This window comes from Podarcis liolepis, assembly GCF_965112155.1.
Source record: "Podarcis liolepis genome assembly, chromosome: 6".
NCBI classification, from domain to species: domain Eukaryota; kingdom Metazoa; phylum Chordata; class Lepidosauria; order Squamata; family Lacertidae; genus Podarcis; species Podarcis liolepis.
In genome coordinates, this window is record NC_139559.1 from 69501032 (window position 1) to 69524151 (window position 23120).

The window sequence follows — 23120 nt, forward strand, 5'->3', positions numbered from 1 at the left end:
AAAGACCCAGCAGGCCACCATTTTTGAGTGGGAAGCAGAAGAAGAGGTAGAGATTTGTGTCTGGGCTCGGTAAACATTGTTGGGAGGGAACTGTAGTTTACACCCTCACAGAACTACAATTCCCAGAACCCTTAAAGTACAGTTCCCAGGGTGCTTGAGGGGAAGCCATGTGCAGGTTGTGACCTTTGCCTCCAGTGATCTCCTTCCAAAAGAAAGCTGGATCTTCCCTCTGCCGAGAGAAACAGGGTGTAATTTGTGCCTATTTATAACCTGAAATATAAAGCGATGCTATTACTAAGATAACCAACTAGGGAAAAATAAAATAAAAGTCTGCTTTATGTTTTATAGATGCCTTCCTTTCCCATTGTGTATACACTCCAATAAAATCAGAAACCCTGCACATCAGTATTGAACACTTCTGCCCAACTTAATTTAATTACCCATCTTAGTGAAGTTTTACACAATACAGTGGACGCTCGGGTTGCGAACGTGATCCGCGGGGGAGGCATGTTCACAACCTGCAGTATTCACAACCCACAGCGCCGCGTCTGCGCATGCACAGGTGTGATTCGGTGCTTCTGCGCATGCACAAACCGCAATTTAGAGCTTCTGCGCATGTGCAAGCACCGAAACCTGGAAGTAACCAGTTCCGGTACTTCCGGGTTCGGTGTGGTGCGCAACCCAAAAATGCGCAACCTGAAGCATCTGTAACCCGAGGTATGACTGTATGTGTAAATGTGTGTTTTGTTTACATGAGTAGCTGCATTTGTTGGTGGCACACTCCGAAGAGGTTACACGAGAGCTCCTTTAGCTTTGTCGTTAAGTCCTATATATGTCAGCCGAGTTTCTTATAAAGTGCTGACGATGCGCATAAAGGTCTCCAGGCAAGAATCATCATCTCTTGTACTACAGGTTTCTCTTTGAAAATTACATTGCGCCTCACCTGCCGGTTTAGCAGCTTCCCAGAGGCGACTTACCTCCCGAGGAGGCTGGACGGGGCTGACACCTCACCTTCAAGTAAGCTGGATTTCTTGGGATGCAGCCTCTGAAGTGACATTAAATGTTACAACTCTCTCCTGTGACAGCAGCCAAATTCTCATGGAGGCTGTAATTCATGGACGAGGAACCTTTTTCATCCCGGGGGCCAGATTCCTGGGTAGGTTTCCAGGACCACATGCCAATGGCAGGCAAAGTAGGCACAGCGACTAAGGTGAATGTTACTTTTGTATGGTAATCTAGTTTCCACACACTTGTCCATCCCTCTCTATCCCCCATCTAAGTCAGCAAGAAACATGATTGGTATACAAAATAAATGCCACACTTTCCAGTTCATCTGGGTCCAAGGACATGTTCCAGCAGAAGAAAAACAGTCTAGGAGGGTGCAAAGCATGGCCGTTTGAGGGGTGTGATGGAAGGGTGTGTGGCCTGCGGAAGACTTCTGAGGGCCAGTTGCAGGAACCTGGAGGGTCACATTTAGGCTCTGGGTCTGAGGTTCCCCGTTCTTGTTGTAAATCTATGATTGGGCTGTACCACTTAAAACTGAAGGAGGTGGGGTTCATGGAAGTCAGCTGGGGAAATTCTACTTGTAGCACCACACCCTACAGAATGTCAAAGGGCACTCAGCCAACAATGGTCTCTTGCCCGTTTACTATGGAATGCCCTTCCCTCCCCCTTTGCGAAGCTGCAACCATCAATTGCTTCAGACATCGTGTAAAGACATATCCCTGGCCCATGTCTTCTCCAGTCCCCGCTTTATGTATTTGAATCCCCCTAATTCCTGTTTTAATAAATTTTTATATGTGCCTATAATTTACCGCCTTTATATTGTGTTTTCATTTTTTCCATTTGTTTTTAGTGAAAGATTTTCATGGATAACAAGGGCACCTACAACATCTCTGCTTTCCGTTCATAGAGCCTTTTCTACAGGTCAGCAACATTCGGCATGATGATATTGTCTTTTTATGTTGTGCACCGCTTACAGATTGTGCAGTTTATAAATGCTTTTATAGAAGGAAGGAAGGAAGGAAGGAAGGAAGGAAGGAAGGAAGGAAGGAAGGAAGGAAGGCATATCCTGTATTTATAACAACCAACAAAAATGGTGGTTTGATTCCTTGCTAGCCTTCACTAAGCTCAAGCTCAAAATCATATTTGGATTAATTATCCTTTAGCATGAAATACCATATTTACCATCAGGGTGTATGTAAAGTGTGGGTAAAGAGCCTTTTCCACAGTTGGGTCTACCTATAGAACTCACTGGCAATAGAAATCCACTGGGCTGCTTCTCAGCTTTCTTTTCATGCACCTGAGATTCTTCATTCATTCATTCACTTATTTCTCAAAGCTTCTCAGAGCTATTTTCAGAACTAGCACACAATAGCCTTATGCAGAATAGGATCTTCCCAGAATAGCAGGTGCAAAACCTGCCGACACATCACCTCCATAATAACTATTAAAATGCACATATAGCAACCATTTGAAATGCATGAAACTGACATGTGGCCATCATACCGTATAATCAAGCCTTCCAAATGCATTACAACAAAGACTTAAAAGCAGGTGTGAAGAAAAATTAGCCTGAAACAGAATGACCTCTCACTTCTCTCAAGATGAATCTCCTAGCATTTGTCTGTTGGCGCATCAGCAGGCCCTACAAGGGACTTAGTACAATACCATTACAATATGTGGTTGAGATCTCAAATATAAAACCATATAAAACTTTTTCACTGCAAAAGTAGGAGGTGAAACAGAAACACATTTGCATACGGTGGTCAGCCAAAAATCCTTGCTGGGGCTCCATTGTAGCCACTTTGCTTCTCGATTCGTCTGAGCAGCTGAACAAGCCAGGATTCAGCACATAGCTTCTCATTACATGCAGATTGAGAAGTCTTCTTCTTCAGAGATCACTCATAGCCAAATAAGATTGTCTTACATGAATATGGTCTTAACAGTGAGTCCGTAAATGACTGTGGAGGCCAATTCTGGATCCTCACGTCCTTCCACAGTGGGGACATAGGTTTCTGGGCAGGAGTTGATCATGGGAGGGTTTGCCAAGCATCCCTTTCTCTTAGCTCATTTCTCCCTTTTGTCCTGAGTTTGTGCTTCTTCAAAGTCCATGACGCCTATTATAGCGGCTATTCTCCAACTGGAGCACTCACAGGCCAGTGATTCCCAGTTGCTGGTGTTTATACTACATTTTTTAAGATTTGCCTCGAGAGCATCTTTAAACCTCTTTTGTTGTCCACCAGCATTACACTTTCCGTTCTTAAGTTTGGAATAGAGTAGTTGCTTTGGAAGACAATAATCAGGCATCCAAACAACGTGACCAGTCCAACAAAGTTGATGTTGAAGAATCACTGCTTTGACACTGGTGATCTTTGCTTCTTCCTATACACTGGCATTAGTTCGCCTGTCTTCCCAAGTGATATGTACAATTTTTCAGAGACACAGTTGATGGAATCTTTTGAGGAGTTGGCATTTATAAGTGGTCCATGTTTCACAAGCATACAGTAAAGTTGGTAGAACAATAGCTTTGTAAACAAGCATTTTGGTTTTCCTGCAAATGTCCCAGTCCTCAAACACTTCAGTTGGGAGAAAGCTGCACTCGACTGGAAAGTATGTTCAATGTCTTCCAACCAAGCCAAGACATTAAGCAGCCTCTAAGCCATATGGCTTTGTATCCTGGCTTTTTGGAAGACAGGAACCATAGTTTCTGGCTTTTCATGTAATGGGAAGCTAAGGTTATGGGCTTCATTCTGGTTCTCCCAAAAAGGGAACAAGGAAGCGTCTGCAAAAGGAGTTGCATACCTTATGCAACCGGGCTTGTTCATCCAAGATCTTTGGCTCAGTGTTGCTTGCAATCACGGCTGAAAACTCTAGGCTGATTCACACACCCAAATCTATCACTCAATGCTAAGTGGCAGCAACTACGTGTGATCCAACGCAGAACTCACATATTACCTCACACCCCCAAAAAAACTACAGTGCCTTTTGGTAGAATGAGTTTGCACATTCAAATACGAGTCATCGAGCGTTGAATATCGAAATAATGAGATATCAAAGGATGGATTGGGCTCTCCAGCAACACCATGAGGTCCTGTCACCCATGCTATGTGCACTATTGTCAGCAATGATGCCTTGATATGCTAATGTTTGTTTTTCTTTCCAGGAGTCTCAGACTGAAGAGATTGCCAACTTCCTAGCACAGTCAGCCATGCTTTGTTCTGTATGCAAGCATAGAATTAACTCTACTGGAAGGTGAGCTCTAGGAATTTCAAAAGCAAACATGCTTTTTAAAAATAAAATAAAATAAGGTGGTTTAATAAAACGTGTCACATTGACTACTTTGTGAGCACAAAAAGGGTAAAAAGGTAAAGGACCCCTGGACAGTTAGGTCCAGTCAAATCTGACTATGGGGTGCGGTGCTCATCCCTGCTTTCAGGCCAAGGGAGCCAGCGTTTGTCTTCAGACAGCGTTCCAGGTCATCTGGCAAGCATGACTAAACAGCTTCTGGAGCAACGGGACACCATGACGAAAGCCAGAGCACACAGAAATGCCATTTACCTTCCCGCAGCAGTGGTACCTATTTATCTACTCATGCTGGTATGCTTTCAAACTGCTAGGTTAGCAGGAGCTGGGACAGAGCAACGGGAGCTCACTCCGTCACGGGGATTCAAACTTCTGACCTTATGATCAGCAAGCTCAGGAGACTCAGTGGGTTAGACCACAGCACCACCCGCACCCCTCTGTCAGGTACAAAGCTTACTAAGTGACCTTGGAGGCTGTTCACTATCTCTCAGCCATGTCTTCCTCACAGGGCTTGTGCAAGGATAAACAGATGTGGCTAAGATTCCCAGTTCCTAGGGTGAAAGTCGGGTTATTAATGGAAATAAATAAAACAATTTTCAATGCATTTTTGCTTTTCCCTTTCTGCTTCTATGCTCTAAATCAGGGATAGGGAAACGGGTTTGCCCAGTTGATCTCAGAATGACTTGCAGTGGATCAACAAGACCACCTCTCTTCCAACTCTTTAACATTAGTTACAACTCAGATAACTGGTTAATAAGCTATAAGTGGCACTGGCTTGTTTATTTAAAGTACTGTACTCAGTTTGGTCTGCTTGGCCAATGTTGAATGTTAAATTTGTCACGGGTCTCACTATGTTGTTGTTGTTGTTAGTGCTGGAGGAGACTCTTGAGAGTCCCATGGACTGCAAGAAGGTCACAGCTATCCATTCTTAAGGAAATCAGCCCTGAGTGCTCACTGGAAGGACAGATCGTGAAGACTCCCTGGAAAAGACCCTGATGTTGGGAAAGACGGAGGGCACAAGGAGAAGGGGACGACAGAGGACGAGATGGTTGGATAGTGTTCTCGAAGCTACCAGCATGAGTTTGACCAAACTGCGGGAGGCAGTGGAAGACAGGAGTGCCTGGCGTGCTCTGGTCCATGGGGTCACGAAGAGTCAGACACGACTGAACTACTAAACAACAACATTATTATTATTAATTGCACCCTTCTCCCAAAGAAGTCTGGGAACTGCAGTTTTCTGTTGCAGAACTATAATTCCCAGCAGCCTTAAGCAACAGTTCCTGGGATTACGTGGGGGACATTATGTACTTTAAACATGTGTTGGATATGCATTAAATGGATGGTCTGAGTTGTGCCCTACATCTCTTTATTTTTTTCAGACAAAAACTCAGGGATTGGAAAACGAGGATTAGAGTTTTGTGTGAAAAGGTTGAGACCACTCATTTCTGGTAATGGGGGGGGGGGGAATCCTGGACTAAGCATGACCCTTCTTTAATTCTAAGTGTATATCTCTATATACAAACACTTGGTCCCATTGGGTGGATATTAGAGATCTAGTTAAAAAATAAACGAAAAGGTAGATCGTTCTCACAAGCCTGTAGTCTGCCCGCTCATACTGTATACTATACAGTGAGTGACAGTGTGCCAATTTTTGCTGTGGTAGTTTCACTGCTCTGGCGGCTGACTGTAAAACGAAACTTAATTGAATGGAAGGAGACCAGTGAGCTTCAGATAAGCTTAAATCGTCTTGCCTGCTTCCCCTTTTGCGATCTGCTGATGGAGCCAAGATGACTGTCAGAATTTTATGGAGCATATCTTTGCTGTTCTTTGGTACTGCCCTGCCCCTGTGGGCATCTCAAATTTCCTGCATAAATGATGACGGCAAGCCGGTGGACTGGTAGGTAAAACTGGTGGGTTTGAAGGAAGCCGAGGCAAGTCCATATATATATATATGTATATATATGGAACAACATGAAGCTCCAACACTCAACTCTAAGAGAAAATAATTAGCAAATTAATATCAGAGGCTGTTAAAGTTGCCTTTGAACTATACCTCCAGAAAATGAAATGTAAGCTACTGAAATCTGATTAGTTTTCTGCGCAATTTATGCACATCATCACATTATGACTAATTGCAAAACAGCCATTGATTCACAGAGGGCTTGTTCCTTTTGATCAAGAGAGAAAATGATTATGCATTACAATTCCAAGCCTCAGGGAAACAAGAGCAGTAAGAATAGCACGTATGCCAAACTTGCATCTCATCATGGAAGTGTTTCTCTTCCTTCTCCCTCCCTCTCTTACCCGGCAGTGCAGGGCTGACAAGGGAGGAGGCAGCAGGCAGCTATTTCATAATGTCTCCATTTCAATCGTGTTCTTCAGAAATATCTCTCGCATAACTATCTTGGGGAGTGAGCTGTCTCCTCATATGACAGCCTTAGCACGGTGACACAATCTGGATCCCTGAAGCACATCATCTGCTTTGTTAATCAAGGCTCATTTTGCAGCTAGGCATATCAATATGTGAAAGCTGACAGATAGGAGAAACGACTTGCTTGTTCTACACCTGTGGAGACGGTACTGTCAACTGTTGCAGAAAGTCTTTCGGCGGTGATTGCATGTGCTATTGAAATTCAGTCTCCAACGTTCATTTAAATCTGCTGACTCTAAGTCCACATTTGCAGAGCCTTTTTTTTTTAAAGACATCCTGTTGTTACCCATACAGAGCCCAACTGTCAGTGGGGTCCCCCCCCCTAATACAGTGGTACCTTGCTTCTCAAACTCCTTGGTACTCAAAGAACTTGGAACCCAAACACTGCAAACCCAGAAGTGCTTGCAAACTTTTTCAGAAGCCAAGCCAAACTTGCTCCATTTTGAGTGTTACGCTTCTGATGTGAGTGCCACACTTCTGTTTTGAGTGTTACACGGAGGTCTGTCTGTTTTTGCTATTTATTTTGCGTTTTTGCTTTTGTGGCTCTTTTTGTTTTGTTTTTGTGATTGTGTAGAACCCAGTTCAGCTACTTATTGATTGATTGTGTGACATTGTACATTGTTTGTTGCTTTCATTTTATGGATCAATGGTCTCGTTAGATAGTAAAATTCATGTTAAATGGCTGTTTTAGGGGTTGTTTTTAAAAGTCTGGAACGGATTAATCCATTTTGCATTACTTTCTATGGGAAAGCGCGCCTTGGCTTTGGAACGCTTTGGTTTTGGAACTGACTTCTGGAACAGATTAATTTTGAGAACCAAGGTACCTCTGCACTAATTGAAATATGCAGGGGGTGGGAGTACCAGGACTGCTGCTGGGGAGGGAAGCCTTAACACTATGCTCCCTGCACACTGCAGTGCCCACCCCCGGCCTAATACTTAGTATTTTAGAGCTCACAGTCTCATTGCTAGTCAGGCATTGTAGTTAGGTTTTCAGCTAAGCTCCATTGACTTTGTGTACATCTATGCAAAGTAGGAAGAAGAAACGGCCAGATTTTCTTTCAGTGTGACTTTCAAGTTTTGTAAAAACAAGAACAACCCACCACCACCACCTTGCAAAACAAAACGCAATTAAAAATCCCAAGCCAGCTGTTTTAAACTGACAGTATTTATGGCCTCCACATTTGTGTGGTTTGAAGTAACGAGGGGCAGAGCAGAAGTGAAACTGTTGCATGAAAAACTACTGCTCCTTGCAGAAAAGCAGAGAGTGCATTCATTTCTAATGACAACTCTTAGCAGAAAGGTGAAATAACTTACAGCAGGTGCGTTTCATAACTGCACTAATTATTCATCTGCTTGCATCCTCATTTAAAGCACAAACTATTGTGATGGGGCATTGTCGTGATCTGGTACGGTAGATTTAAAAAAAAATGTTTCTCCGAGACCCATGAAAATTACAAGGTGAATTGACATGAACTCATTTTTATATACTGTGTAAGAAATGGGTTCTTTAAAAATCTCAGAAATATTTAATGCACAATGTGATCTTGGTGGTTTTTAGTTTGCATTCAAAAACAGACTTGCGAATAAGTATACTATATACTAGCCCACGCAAAAGTCTAACTCTCCTAACATGCCTAAATGCCCGTGGTATATAGTTGTTGTTTTTTTAAACAGCTACTGTAAAGAGTTTCTCTCTGGTCATTTGGAGATGACACTTACTTGCCACAGAACAAACAAGCCGCTATATATAGGCCACTTCTGGCCTAGAAAAGGTTTACTAGACTATTTGCTCATACGCATCTGCATTAGGTATTTCTGATGCAGCCTTTAAAAGAAGGTATCTCTGCTTTACAAAAGCAACCTGGTAGCTTGGATGAATTTCTCATTTTCCATAAGTGACCAGTCTAGTGAATATTGTGACGGAGCTGACATAGCTTACTTGTACTCATAGGAGCCAACTCCTAGGGGCTCAGGTCTCTTCAGCCCCACCCCCCCAAAAATATTTAAGGGGGCCAGGCTCCCACAGACTTGATGGGCATTGCCATTCAAATGGTGTGTGCCATGTCTTGTGATGGATTATGTGGGGTGGGGCTTACCTGCCCCACCCCAATATTTTATTAAATTTGGCTTGTACTTCATATTATATAGAAACAAAGACAACTTTTATTTAGGCAAGTATTAAGTTTGGAAAGATAGGGTGCTTGCTGCCAGTCCTCTCCACTGCTCCCCACTCCCCCCCATACTTAGCTGGAGAGACAGCAGCACATGGTGTGGAGATGCTTAACAAAGACCACACCTTTTCAGCACCAAGCGTTCCCTGATTCTTCTAAGAATGTCCAGGTGTTTGGGTTGTATTCAGCCAATGCAATTTATTTGTCATGGCTGAATTAGTCATGTTGGTTCATTTCAAAGGGTCTACTTTGAGTAGAATTTGCATCGAATTCCACCCACAGGGTAATGTTATTCCCAGGTCATTTAATTAAGCAGAACTGCATTTCCCTTGCTTTCTGGTGGCAGCCGGCACTTCTGACCTCAGGAGTGTCTGAGACTTCTGCCACAGTTAAAGCATCCCACACAAGCCCTCTGTGGTCCCTTCAAGGTCATAATTGGAATCAACTATATATAATAGCATGTAATGAAGGCACAACATAGCTATAATGGCCGGAGCACAATGCAATTTTAATGTAACAGCATGCAAACCAGGATGTCAAAATATAAGTCCGAACTTCCAGGGAAAATACAATTAATCGAAAAATAGGAAATATTGTAAGAACTGGCTGTACAACAGGCATTCAGACCATTAACTTGTCACCTGAATTTTAGCCATTCCCTTTCAAATGCAGTGATATACCTGAAGTTCAAGCAAGGTGTATCTGAAAAACTCATTTCAAGCTGGCGCGTTTACATAATTAGCTACTGACAATTTCCAAAGCTGATCATGTTTGCATCATTAGCTACAATTTGTTTTTAAGGTATAATTTTGATGCATAACAAACCTTTTCTTAAAGCACTCCCAATTTAACCCTACACATTTTTTCCCTAGGTATGTTCTTTACAAATTCCCTAAGCACATGAGTCACGATGTGGCTGGAACTGGGCTGGAATACATGTTTATGGATTCTTTGGCTCCGATTTGGAAACCAAGCAAATATTTCGTCAACATGACAGAAAGTGCTCTGGGGCAAACGTTGCAGCAGCTCTACCAAACGTACAAGTCCGAGGCAAGTGATAACTACAAAAGCAAATGAAGCAGACAGAAAGGCCCTTAAAAAAAGTACTGAGGGAAATCTCACTAAGAGTATTTAGGGCAGGGGTGTGGACCACAAGCAATATATTTACTATAACCATTCAACAACCAACGAGAACCGAGCAAATAAGTTACAAAACAGTATTTCACGTTTGGCCTTAGGTACTGGTCCATCCTGAATACTTTGGGCTTTAGCCTCTAAAGGCTTAATATGACCTCTCCCCACGAGGTGCCCTAGATATTCCACCTCCCCTAGGGCAGATTGGCACTTCGAAACATTCGAAATTATACCGGCATATTGAATCTTGACCAAAACACTCTGTGCATGCTTCAAATGGTCACCCCAGAAGTCACTAAAGACTGCAATATCATCTAAATAGGCACAAGCAAAGTTAGACATGCCATTGAGCAGAGAATTAATCAAGTCCCAGGAGCATTCCATAATCCAAAAGGCATGTTAATGAACTCATACAAGCCCATATGTGTAATAAATGCTGATTTGATAGGTGTATTGTGGTCCATATTAATTTGCCAATATCCTTGCCGTAGTCTGCAGCACCATTGACTGTCTTCTAGGCTCACACTCTGGGGCAGATTTCTTTGGAAAGAATTGTCTATAAAGCAACTCTTTCTCCCACACTTCTACATACTTCCAAAGTTGGGCCCTTAAGCAGTTCTTTCTTAAAGTCATGATCATGAAGGGGTGAAGGAGAAGTCATGTTATTCTCACCAGACTTTGCCAAAGAAATTTCTGTTGACTCACAACTTCATCAAACTGATTTGCATTTCCAGTGACAGGCTCCTCAACACATTGGCTAGCCAGCCTTTCTAAACCTGTGGGTCCCCAGATGTTGTTGAACTACAACTCCCATCACCCCTAGCTAGCAAGGCCAGAGTTCAGGGATGATGGGAGTTGTAGTCCAACAACATCTGGCGACCCACAAGTTGAGAACCACTGGGCTAGACGGTTCCTAGCCTGCTGAGCTAAATGCTGTCTAAAATGAGATCATTGTCTATAAGGCAAGGTGTAAACATACCATTTTCATGTACTAAAACTGGCAAGGACCCTTTAAAATCTTTGTATTCACAATCCACCTGGGCTAGACTGGTTTTTACTGCTTGGCCCCCATAGGGAGTTACAATCAACTCTTTACCTCTTTACCTGAAGGACCAGGTGCACAGCCTGGGAGTCATTTTGGACTCACAGCTCTCCAGGGAGGCACAGATCAATTCTTTGTCCAGGGCAGCTGTCCACCAGCTCCATCTGGTACGCAGGCTGAGACCCTACCTGCCTGCAGACTGTCTCGCCAGAGTGGTGCATGCTCTAGTTATCTCCTGCTTGGACTACTGCAATGCACTCTACATGGGGCTACCTTTGAAGGTGACCTGGAAACTACAACTAATCCAGAATGGCCTCGGCCCAGTATATCTGAAGGAGTGTCTCCACCCCCATCGTTCAACCCGGACACTGAGATCCAGCACCGAGGGCCTTCTGGGGGTTCCCTCACTGCGGAAGTGAAGTTACAGGGAACCAAGCAGAGGGCCTTCTCAGTAGTGGCACCCACCCTGTGGAACACCCTCCCATCAAATGTCAAGGAAATAAACAACTATCTGACTTTTAGAAGACATCTGAAGGCAGTCCTGTTTAGGGAAGTTTTTAATGACTGATGTTTTAATGTATTTTTAATCTTTTGTTAGAAGTCGCCCAGAGAGGCTGGGGAATCCCAGCCAGATGGGTGGGGTATAAATAAATTATTATTATTATTATTATTATTATTATTATTATTATTATTATTAACCTTCTAAAATTTGGCCAGGTTGTAATAGCCTCTTGGATACTGAGGTAATATCAGCCCCTGTGTCCCATAACCCAACTAATAAGAGGTTATCAATTTTAATTTCCTCACTGAATTGCACCTGAGCCCATCTAGATTTACGTGGGTCAATTAATGCCATTCTCACAGTCTGTTGAACCCCATTCAACGCCTCTTCTGATGAACCATTTTCTGTTGAAGCACCTCTCCCCCAAAATGGAAATGTGACACACCCACACACGGTCAAAAGAGGACATATATTTGCTTAAGATGTTCACATGCTAATTTACAGGTTATAGGTGCTAATTTTGAAATGATTGTAAAATAGAAATAGAAACGCAATATCTCACTGTAGTAGAGAAGAGTGTCCTTAAGTGACCTGTGTGCCTCCACTCCATCCTTGAAGTTCATTGCTGGACAACCAGATGGTCATTCAGTAGATGATGACCAAACAGATGGTTGTCCTCTGAAAGTGGGGCATATGGCTACCCTAGGTATAAGGGTGACTTGAGTGGCCATAGAAAAAAAACACCACACAGGTGAGTCCTCATTAGGGATTGGCAAATTTGTCCATTTTAGTTTCTCATCTTAAAGCCTTCATTCATCATGTTTTTCTATCTTAAATTTGGTTCTCGGGATTTCTGCAGCAATTTGCACACGTGGAGGGAGAGGAATTAAACCCTGGTGAAAATTTGTCAATTTTTTTCGGTACAGATTTCTCCTAATAAACTTATTTTTGTATGCCGTTTTGACAAATATGCACATTTTTTGCAAGCAGTTCCCCGAAATACTTTTTGTATGTATGCATCTAATGAACATTCTCCCATGACACGTATGCATTGTTTGGTTGGAGAACTACACTGGAAAAATTGTAGAAGTGCGAATTTTGAAGAATAACCCTGTTTTGGTTTGTGCATTGGTTTGAGAAGTGCAAATTAGTTAGTGTTACATTAAAACACAAGCAAAACTGAATCCCCCCCTTAGTCCTCATATTTTTTAGATTCTTTAGGAGACCTTTTGCTATGAAAGAGCACTGAGAAGGCTAGGTTTGTGGCTCTCCTCCCAGAAACCTATGTCTACAGGCATTTAGCTATACTATACCAGGTTTCTTTTTAATAATTAACAGGTAGGATTAGCATCACAGCTATTTTCCACATTGTTTGGTCCCAAATCTGTGAGTGCTACTAAACCCTGAAATACACAGATGCATACACAAGTATCCAAAAAAAAGCTTTTCCCCTGGAGTATTGGGTGTGAGACAGAGAATTTGCTCATCTTGGGGAGAATGCTGTCTGAAATGTTTAATGCAAGTATGCTTGTTTCTCTAGCTTGGTAACTTTCTCAAAGAGCCAGGTGCAAGCTCTCTTTTGATTATCATAGGCAAGGATTCTGCAAAATGTAAAGTCAGACAGACTACTAACTTGGTCTTTTGATGTGCACCTTGTTGAATGAGTTAATTTTCTTATCTGTTCTGATTTCAAGAACCGAATCTATGATTTTTTTAAAAAAGTGACCAACAAGCTATTAAATTTGCATTCTCTTAGGAGCTGTTTTCTAAATCGTGTGTATATTTAAATACGTAGTTAATGATTGATTGTTAGTATTATATTGAAATAAGTAGGCATTAATATATATTTTAAAAAGTTGGCCAGACTGCCAAGATAGTATTAGCTTTTTGCCATCTTTCCAGCAGCTACATTTAAATACAATTAAGTTTTTTAAAACTAGTGCTATGCATCCACTTACTAGAAAATGCAATGCGAAAAGTTCACGCTGTACAAAGGGTAATGTTGTAGGAGGGTAATTTTAATAACATAGGCTATGGGCCAATGTGACTGCTCACTAGGGATATAAGAATTTCTGCTTCGATTTCTGTTTTCTTTGGTATTTCCCAGCATCCCTACTTTTTACAGTACTAGAGGTGATTTAAAGCTGTGAGCCTAGGACTTGCTGATCAGAAGGTTGGCGGTTCAAATCCCCGCGACAGGGTGAGCTCCCATTGCTCAGTCCCTGCTCCTGCCAACCTAGCAGTTCAAAAGCATGTCAAAGTGCAAGTAGATAAATAGGTACCGCTCCAGTGGGAAGGTAAACGGCGTTTCCGTGCACTGCTCTGGTTCGCCAGAAGCGGCTTAGTCATGCTGGCCACATGACCCGAAAGCTGTACGCCGGCTCCCTCGGCCAGTAAAGCGAGATGAGCACTGCAACCCCAGAGTCGGCCATGACTGGACCTAATGGTCAGGGGTCCCTTTCCCTTTATCTAGATTATGCCTTTGGCTTCACACCAGTGGCAAAGGACCCTCTTGTGTCAATGATAAGGAGAGTGTTGCTTTTTAGAATCATGTTTCATTAAATAACATATTTAATGGACTGGTGTCTGTCTGTCTGTCTGTTTGTCTCTTTAGGAAAACAGCACTGCCTATGTGATATATAATGATGGACCACCTAACAAAATGAATTACAGCTGGACACATGGACATTCTAAAGGTATTATCAAGTGGCTTTTGGCCTGTTTCCACCTGCTACAGATGAGGATGGGTCCAGAAAACCACACAATGCCCTGCATAACCTTCCTTGCTATGCGAGGGAGTTGAAGTGGGAAAGCATTGTAATGGCCATTCTGAATGGGAAAGCACTTTCAAGGATGAAAACCTTCATCTCTGCCAACAAAAAAAATTATAAAAGGAAAGAAATGTATTCAACCTCCTGAACAAAATAGAAGGATATAAGCAAATGATTTGGTCATACTGAATGGATAGGTGATATATATCGCCCAAATATGAAATATGAATTCCTGGGCAGAGAGTGACTTCTGCCCCCTCGTATCTGGGTGACCCCAGAGCAGAATTTGCCACCCATATGCCATTCTGGCGCTGAACTCTTTTGGGAAGCTGTTTGGCGGTAGCAGAAAGTTAAGTGTGTAAAATTTGGCAATCTGAACCTACACTGAGGAAATGGCTATTTCCCCACAGATTTAGTCTTGATGGCTCCACGTCTAATTGCTCTATATCTAGCAATCCACATTTCTCCACATTTAAAAGGTCATGCAAATCCTCCCCTTAAGGCACATGCTGAAATACATTCTGCAGTGAGGAAAGAGATTTTTAAAAAACTATTCTAGAGAGGGATAATCAACTTCTGCAAAGTCATATGCTGGGATCTTGGCACCTGAAGGCCAAACTAGTCACAAAATGTGGAGAAATCCATGATTACAATGGCCAGTAGGCTGTTGCGGGTAGATTTTGAACTAATTAGTAGCTTCAACTATCAGGAAAGTGGCCCTTGGGAAGAAGGTGTTTAATGCATTCCTCTTTGAAGTTTTCTTGCTATTAGCTTTGCCCAGAAGTACAGAAGGAAAGGGTTAAGCACCCCTTTCCCCATTGGCCACTTCCCCAGTTAGAGAACTTTCACATCATGTCTAGTTTGACCCCAGAACTTTCAGGATCCGCTGAGAAAATGAGTGACTTGCTGGTCGTGTACCTTTTTTCTAGGCAGACACTGTCACCGTTGACTGTGTGGAAGACATGTGTGAGACTGTGCTGGGTGAATAGAAGGATCCCGTGCTGGGAAAAGTGATCCCAAGCCACATTCCTGTGTATTAGTCAGACCATTAAATTATTTAACTGGGATAATGCAAATGGAGAGAGGCTTTTGACTTTTATGTTCATGAAAATTCCCACGATGACACAATTCCTTGCATTTTTCTTCCTTTATTAATGACAGGGTTTTTGCTCTTGGACCAGTCCCAAGGTTTCTGGGTTATACACAGTATTCCCGAATTCCCTCCATTTCCTGAGGACGGCTATGGATATCCACGCACGGGAAAGTACAATGGACAGATAGCAATCTGCATAACATTCCGATATGAGCAGTTTGTGGAAATAGGTAATGATAGCTTACTGTCTAGAAAGTGAGCGCAAACATGTCTAGATGAGTTTCTGGCTGCCGGTGTTTGTTACCTTAGATGTGCCTTATGTATGTATAGCTTGTTTTGAAGCTTACAGGTCGGTCATCTTAAATCGTAATTGGTAGCACTTCAAGTTTTGAATCAAGAATGTGAAACTTGCTAAGTGCCAAGGCTCATGTGCCGACACACATTGACCGCAGGCCTCAACGAATTTGGCATACCATTTTCATGCATGTGGCAAATTATAATCGTTAGCTGGGCATGCTGACTTGGAAGTAAGTCCCATTATATCAAATGGGCCTTGTCCCCTAGGAAGAGCTTTGGGAACGGCAGTCTTAATCTCAGCTCCAATGAAAAGAGTTACAAAATGGTTGTTCTAGGGCTGGAAAAAATTTACAAAGGCTTAACGCTAAGAGCAGTAAGTGCTATATGTCCAGAAACACAGATCTATTCAATGGTTGTGATTCATAGAATTGTACAGTTGGAAGGCACCCTGAGCATCTTCTAGTCCAATCCACTGCAAAGCAAGAATATGCAGTTGTCCCATACGAAGATCAAACCTGCAACCTTGGCATTATCAGCACCACGTTCTAACCAACTGAGCTATCCAGGCATAAGAACAAAGGGACACCCAGATATAAGGATGTAAGTCGAAGCGCACATATTATGTGTCCCAGAAATTGAATGTTTTGCAACTGAATGTGTTTAGAGTTCAGAGATAAGCCATTACCTTGGTTTTTGAAGGACTAATGTTGACTAATACACATCTGAACTGTAAGTGTGAGATTAAGGCTGCAGTCCTAAAAGTTCAAGTATTGCCTTTTCTCTCAACTCAAAAACATATTCAGCTACAAAGAAACAGATTTCAGCAACGTAGCCACACTTAATATGTTTGCTTATGATTACAACCTTTATCACAAACATTGAAATCATATGGGTTTCTGTTACATTGTTTTTGGTTTTAGGGACATAGACTTATTGCTCTTTGGGTTTTCAAACTAGCCTTGGCAACCATGAAAGCTAGAACCTTTTTCAAGTCCCAGAGTGACCATTGCAACACCTTTTTCTTATTTCCAGCATGCATGCATGTGTGCAGTTACTTTAAAAGGTGACTTTTTGAAAAGAGGAAAGTTGTTCAGTGTTTTATATTTTCTGCTTCTCAATTCCACATGGAATAAGCTGCATTCCTGCAAATCTAAGGTGTCTGTCTCAAACTGTTAACAGTTTTCCACTCAGATTCCAAAGTATGGAGATGTTATATTATTATTGTTACCATACAGATACTTACTGAGAAGTGAATTAAATGAGACTTACTCCCAGGTCAGTGTGTATGGAATTGCAGCTCAAAATTTGGTCTACATCTTTTCCAAGTTTATTCTGAATGAACATGCCTATGATTGGGCAACATAATCACCTGATCCTGAGTGAAGCACAGACCGGAAGTAGGATTTATGGCTAAAGATGAACCATATCTGCTCAAAGACTCTCAGGAGCATCAACCTTCACACAAGCACTAAGCAGGGGATGAGGAGAACTTGCCTTGATGTACCTGGGACAATGTCGGGGAGAGGTCCATGTTGACATTTCTGCTAGGAGAGGTATAAGACTATGCTAGCTGTATGGGTTGCATGATCACACGAATCCGCTGGGCACAGGAACAAGGAATCAGTGGGCTGAAACTAGTGTTCACCCATGGAATATGATAGGTATTGGCTGTTGTTTCTTTAAGTCTGCAAAGGATACATGATTGCTTATACCCTTCTCTCAATTTGCACCATGTATTTGGTGCATTGAAGTGTATGGAGGGGAATAAAGTAATGACAAGGGAACAACAAGACAAATAACGTAGTTTTTGGCAGAGGACGAACTGCAGGAATCAGATGGGTGTGTAATAGATCCTGCCTACCTCCTCTCACAAAAATTGCTTGTGCCAATGCTGCTTACATACATTCTTCAAAACTAGGACAGCATTTAGCACTTTCCCTGATTTTTTCTTTTAAACATAGGTTTTGTTTTTCCATTTTCTTCAGATAAGCAATTGTTATTCTACAACCCAAATGTCTACAACTGTTCCATTCCAAAGCCCTTTCAAGCAGAGCTCCTCAACCTGCAAACAATGTGTGCAGGAGCACAGCTGCCTTCAGTTCCTTCAAATCAAAGCCTTATCAAGCTTCAGTCAGCCCAGGGAGAAATTCTTTTCAACTTTGCTAAAACACGGTATGATCACGAAGGTAAGAATATCTATCATGAAGTTATCACTTTTGTGGAAACGAGGGAGGAGGGGGCTTTGAGGGGATTCGTGACAGGAAACCTGATGCATCAACTACTGGAGCTCTTAGACACACTTAGCAGTATAGCTATATATTTGCATATCCTTAATAACAAAGGGATAGATAATAATTCACCTCCCATTGAGGGCAGAAAAATTGTGATAATGGCAATGAGGATGCAACCCAAACTCTGAACACTGATACACCTCAATCAAAACTGAAAACCTGGCGCCTTAATCATTACAAACATCTAGGGGTCCTTCAAAAAATATAATTCCCTCTAACAGGAAACTCCGGGGTCCCCTTGCGGACAAGACTGGAGCCACTGAGAATGAAACAGAATGAAACAAAATGAAATTGAAACCAAAGTGGGGTGGGGGTGACCTTTCTTCAAATTAGCCTAATGAGTACTGAGCATGCCCAGTTCTCACAGAAAGCCATAAGATACTGAATGTCAGCTGAATAAGAAAGAGACAGAGAAGCAGAGAGAGTTTATTTGCCACTTAAAAACTTCAAAGCCATGCTGGATCAGACCAGAGGCCTGCCTTCTCTTCCCTCAGTGGCAAACTGAAACAAAGTACAGTGGTACCTCAGGTTACATACGCTTCAGGTTACAGACTCCACTAACCCAGACATAGTGCTTCAGGTTAAGAACTTTGCTTCAGGATGAGAACAGAAATCGGGCTCTGGCAGCATGGCGGCAGCAGGAGGCCCCATTAGCTAAAGTGGTGCCAGTGGCGTAGCGTGGGTTGTCAGCACCCGGGGCAATGCAAGTAATTTGCGCCCCCTAACCCGTGGATTTGCGCCCCCTAACACTAATCCCCAGATGTTGCGCCCGGTGTGGCCGGCCCCCCCTGCACCCCCCACGCTAGGCCACTGATCCATAGCTAAAAGCAGAAGTCAACAAATGTGTCCTGTTTTTTGCTCTTCAAAATATGGCAACCCGAAGACCCCCAGGGACCGTCCAACCAGCCTAGGAAGTGTGCTCTGGTCGCGGGGGAGGAGACACGAGGCATTGCCATCCACACCTGGAATTGAGGAGGAGCTGGAAAGGTCCTTTGGTTTCACACCCAGGACCCATTTTTTCTCTCTTCTTTTGAGAAAGGGGTGGGAAACGGGATTTGGAGGGCGCATGTGTGCGCGTAGCTGAGCTCCAGTTGCTCTGGGCATTTCTGGACGGCGCCTGTAGCGTCTCTCCTAACCCCTCCCCACCCCGGTCTCCAGTCCGTCCCCCCCCGCCCAAAGGCTTCCCCCTACCTGGCCAAAGTTCCACCCGAAGTTGGAGATGTGGTTCGCGCTGCCCACGAAGAGGACGCCGAACTCGGAGAGGACGTATTCCTTGCGCTCAGCGCAGCAGCGCAGCTGGGGGCGAGCCATGGCAGGGCGCGCTGCGTGGAGCCTCGCTGCAGCCTCCCCCTCAGCTGTAGGGAGGCTGAGGCGGTGGGCAGAGGCCAGAGCGGAGCTTGCGGGCAGTTCGCCCGCAGACGCATGGCTCAGGCACGCTGCAGGCGCCGAGGTGTGGCGCCCAGTGCCCCCTGCCTCGCCTAGCTACCAGTGGCATAGGAAGGGGTGCGCGGTGGGTGCGGGGCTGAAAGGACAGACAAGGCTCCAGTAACCACCCCCACCGCCAAGTCCGCCGGTCCTGCAATCCCTTGCACGCTGACTTGGAAGTACAGTGGTACCTCGGGTTACATACGCTTCAGGTTACAGACTCCGCTAACCCAGAAATAGTACCTCGGGAGGGGCAGAGAGCTGCGAGTGCGCCCCCCGCAGATGTTGCGCCCGGTGCGGCCGGCCCCCCCTGCACCCCCCACGCTACGCCACTGAGTGGTGCTTCAGGTTAAGGGCAGTTTCAGGTTAAGTACGGACCTCCAGAACGGATTAAGTACTTAACCCGAGGTACCACTGTATACAAACATTAGCCCTAATGGAGTCAATTTAAGAATCAAAGCCAGTGATAATTTCTCACTTGCCCCCAACCCCTGATTTGCCAGATATCTACATAGCCTGGATGGCTCAGAAACTGCAAACAAACTTCCTGGTGGAATCCTGGCAGCGCAAGGGACACCGACTGTTCTCCAATTGCTCCCTTCCTTACCACGTCTACAATGTAAACCTTGTTGGCACACCATGGAACTCCTCATTCTCATCCTATTACGACCATTCTAAGTGGTGCGTTTCTTCACGGCCTGAAGACCGATGGACATGTGTCGGAGACCTAAATTATTCCCCTCAACAGGCTAAGAGAAGTGGTGGCTTCGTTTGCACCCAGAATCAGCATATTTACATGGCTTTCAGGGCATTGGTTCTCCATTATTATGATTGCCGTGAGTTTCAGGAATTTACACGTGCAGCACAGACCTCTGGCCTCTAGGTCCTTCCTGAAAAGTGCAATTTTTCCTTCTTTCTTAAAAAATAAATGTTTCTTGTCCTCATGACTTTGGAGAAACAAAAAGAGGCTTGGGCATGATTTCAGGAAACAAGATGGTTCATCGGGCCTGTCCTGGAAGATCATATCTGCTTTCTTTTTTTACTCCTACATTCTCCAGTCTTTTCTAAGGACTTTGTATTCTGTAAAATAACCCAATATCAGAATTAGATATTATGTAACTGCAAGCAGGTCTGCATGATTTAGATAATTGGTTCTTAGTGCAAAATTGGAGGGATAATATTAGTGAAGCATGTGGGCTTCCTTGGTATATAATTTGGGTTTGTTTTTAAGCTTGAAGGATACCCTGCTTGAAGTGACTAAAAACACAGGTTGGGTTTATGAACCTAGCATGTTTACCAGTTATGTAAAAAAAAAAGGACAGTGTTGTTTAAAGTGCAGTTTCAGAACAGTTTCTCACAAATACCCCTGAAAGAGAAAACCTGCTGAATAGGAAAGGGGGATAAAAATTTTTTGATTCAGTTTGCATTTAAGGGCCAAACTACCACATCCACACTTCCTGAAACAATACTTAAACTGAAACACAGCCATCTTTTGCAATTAGTAAGTGCCTGGATTTTGCAACACAGTTTCCCAGCCATATACTAGTGGGGGTGGGACGTACATGAATGCTTTATATTTGACAAAATTACTTTGCAAAAATGTATGTATTTGGAGAAATCTGCACTGAAGTGCTGATGAATTTTCAGGGTGTGTGTGTGTGTGTGTGTGTGTGTGTGTGTATCAATCAAACGGATGTGGAGATGTAGAAAACTGAATTTATATTGGAAAAACAAGAAACTGAGAGTGCTCAGAATTCACAGATTCTCCCACCCCTAAAGTGTATTTTAAAGGGGAATATGGCCTAGTCCCTATACTTAATAGTTCTTTTGTACCTGGGTCTTAGTACCCATCTTCTCAAGATGATTGAGGGGACCAAATGCAATGTCTTGAGGTAACATGCGTGACGTCGCGTGGAGCCAGGGGAGTGGGGCCAAACACCTTCTGAACACTGAGGGGGCCCAGACCCCTAAAAACCCAGGGGTGTGAAAGTGCCTCAGCCCCTAGGAGCTGGTGCATGATACCCCATATGATTTAGCAAAATGTTTTATCAATCAGGATGTTTAGATTGTCATCAATCAGAAGCAGGGCTTTTTCAGTGGTTTCCCCCACAAATGATGGAATTATATCCCCCTATAGGTCAAATATAGGGGCACATTCTGGCCCTCTTCTGCTTTCTCTTCTGCTGTTTCCTCTTCTGCTTTCTCTTGTTGTGTAATGTTAGTTGTAGCTTTCGAAGTAATTGTTGTTTTGACTGATATTACAACTGCTTTGTTATGATTATTGCGAGACACTTTATTGTCTGCCCACTAGGGTTGAAAGTGATTTTTAAAAATCCAAACCAATAACGAAGATTGTAAGCCTATCTATACCTACTTAGCTGGGAGTAAGACTCATTAGATGTCTGATCAGGCGTGTAAAGGATTGCACTGAAAGAATCAGCACTCAGAAGATCTAGGTTCAACCAAGTCAACAGTTTGGGCCTCTGCTTCTAATATCGCAAATCACAAAGTATTAAGATGCCTGTAAATTTGGGTTAGCATATCCCCTGCAGCTGTGTCATGGATAAACTTGGGTTCCAATAGTTGCGCTTTACAGTATGTGCATGAATTCATTTCTTCTTGACAATGTCTCTACTTGGCGGGGGCAGGGGTGATGTCAGGGTGGGAGAGAGGGAATTACAACAAAGTTCCACTCAGCAAGTGCAAGGATTGAGCAAACGCTTCCTCTTTCACTTTCAGAAATATTAAAGAAAGAGCAGAAAAGCATATCAGGAAGTTTTTGAGCTGAAGGTCTTCTTTGTATTGAGAGGTGGGATCTCAGGGCTTATAACCACGTCCCTGCATAATGTCCATATCCCTATATAATGGGAAAGTATGGGTGGTTACCCTTGCTTCCTGATTAGTGATGAGGAAGATGATTCAATTCAGTTTGCATTGAAAGGCGATCCTGTCATTATCACACTTGCAGAAACTTTCTGAGATGCGAGAACTTAAACGCAGCCTGATCTTTGCACTGGAAGTTGGTTTTGGTAAACCACTCAGAAGCTTTCTTATAATCAAGTGGCATGTATATGTTTTGTCAAATAAATTTTAAAAAAGATTGATCCTTTGGCATTTTGGTTGCATTTGTGTCTTATTGGTTTCAAACTTGTGAACTGCTAAGAGGACAAGGTTCAGTATGTGACGGTGATTGCTCTTTGCTTGGAGAAGCTGGTGGATGACTAGTTGCAACCATGATTAAGGTCCAAATTGGCTTCCGCAAAGAACAAAGCTTGGAGAGACAGGGTGAAAGGGATGAAAGATTTGTTCCTAGAGTCAAGCAGCACATACAAACAGCTAACTTGAAGATTTGGTCAAAAACTTGGATGGAAATAAGCACTTTAGATAGGTTACGTTGACTCAAGCTAAGGTCACCAGGTGGCAACCCAGAGAATATTTGCCCTATTGCAGAGAGTTTGGGGAGGGCAGACAAGAATATAGGGGGAAGAACAGCAGCCTCACCTTCTGTTTGATCTGCATCTTTAAAGGTGGCTTCACGTTTTCCAATTGCAACGTGGCAGCCCCCACCCCAACTGAATCAGAGCAATGAACAAAGTAGACCATTGCAATAAAATGAAGGCTAGTAATTAGTAAAGATCTGAAGGCAGCGCTCTTGTTT

The 23120-nt window shown here is 43.2% G+C and overlaps 2 protein-coding genes across 3 annotated transcripts in view; one reads left to right on the top strand and one right to left on the bottom strand.

Moving 5' to 3' along the window:
• The window catches only part of LOC310710146 (uricase-like), a 38179-nt gene that overhangs the window by 9762 nt on the left and 5297 nt on the right, over positions 1–23120 (bottom strand). The window lies entirely within an intron of this gene.
• On the top strand, positions 5932–22576 carry DNASE2B (deoxyribonuclease 2 beta). Of its 2 annotated transcripts, none has more exons than XM_083510700.1 (6): positions 5932–6202; positions 9780–9957; positions 14200–14281; positions 15518–15679; positions 17732–17932; positions 19966–22576. In XM_083510700.1, exons 1-6 carry the CDS (start codon positions 6093–6095, stop codon positions 20343–20345), a joined length of 1113 nt encoding a protein of 370 aa, XP_083366826.1. In that variant the 5' UTR covers positions 5932–6092; the 3' UTR covers positions 20346–22576. The 2 variants fall into 2 exon arrangements, with proteins under 2 accessions (XP_083366826.1, XP_083366827.1); XM_083510701.1 differs by having other exon boundaries at positions 6084–6215.

Excerpts from the sequence above, each read along its gene's own strand:
- DNASE2B (XM_083510700.1), top strand. The coding sequence starts at position 6,093 with ATGACTGTCAGAATTTTATGGAGCATATCTTTGCTGTTCTTTGGTACT. Across the intron at positions 15,680-17,731 it reads TGAGCAGTTTGTGGAAATAG|ATAAGCAATTGTTATTCTAC; the intron begins GTAATGATAGCT and ends CATTTTCTTCAG. Across the intron at positions 17,933-19,965 it reads AACACGGTATGATCACGAAG|ATATCTACATAGCCTGGATG; the intron begins GTAAGAATATCT and ends CTGATTTGCCAG.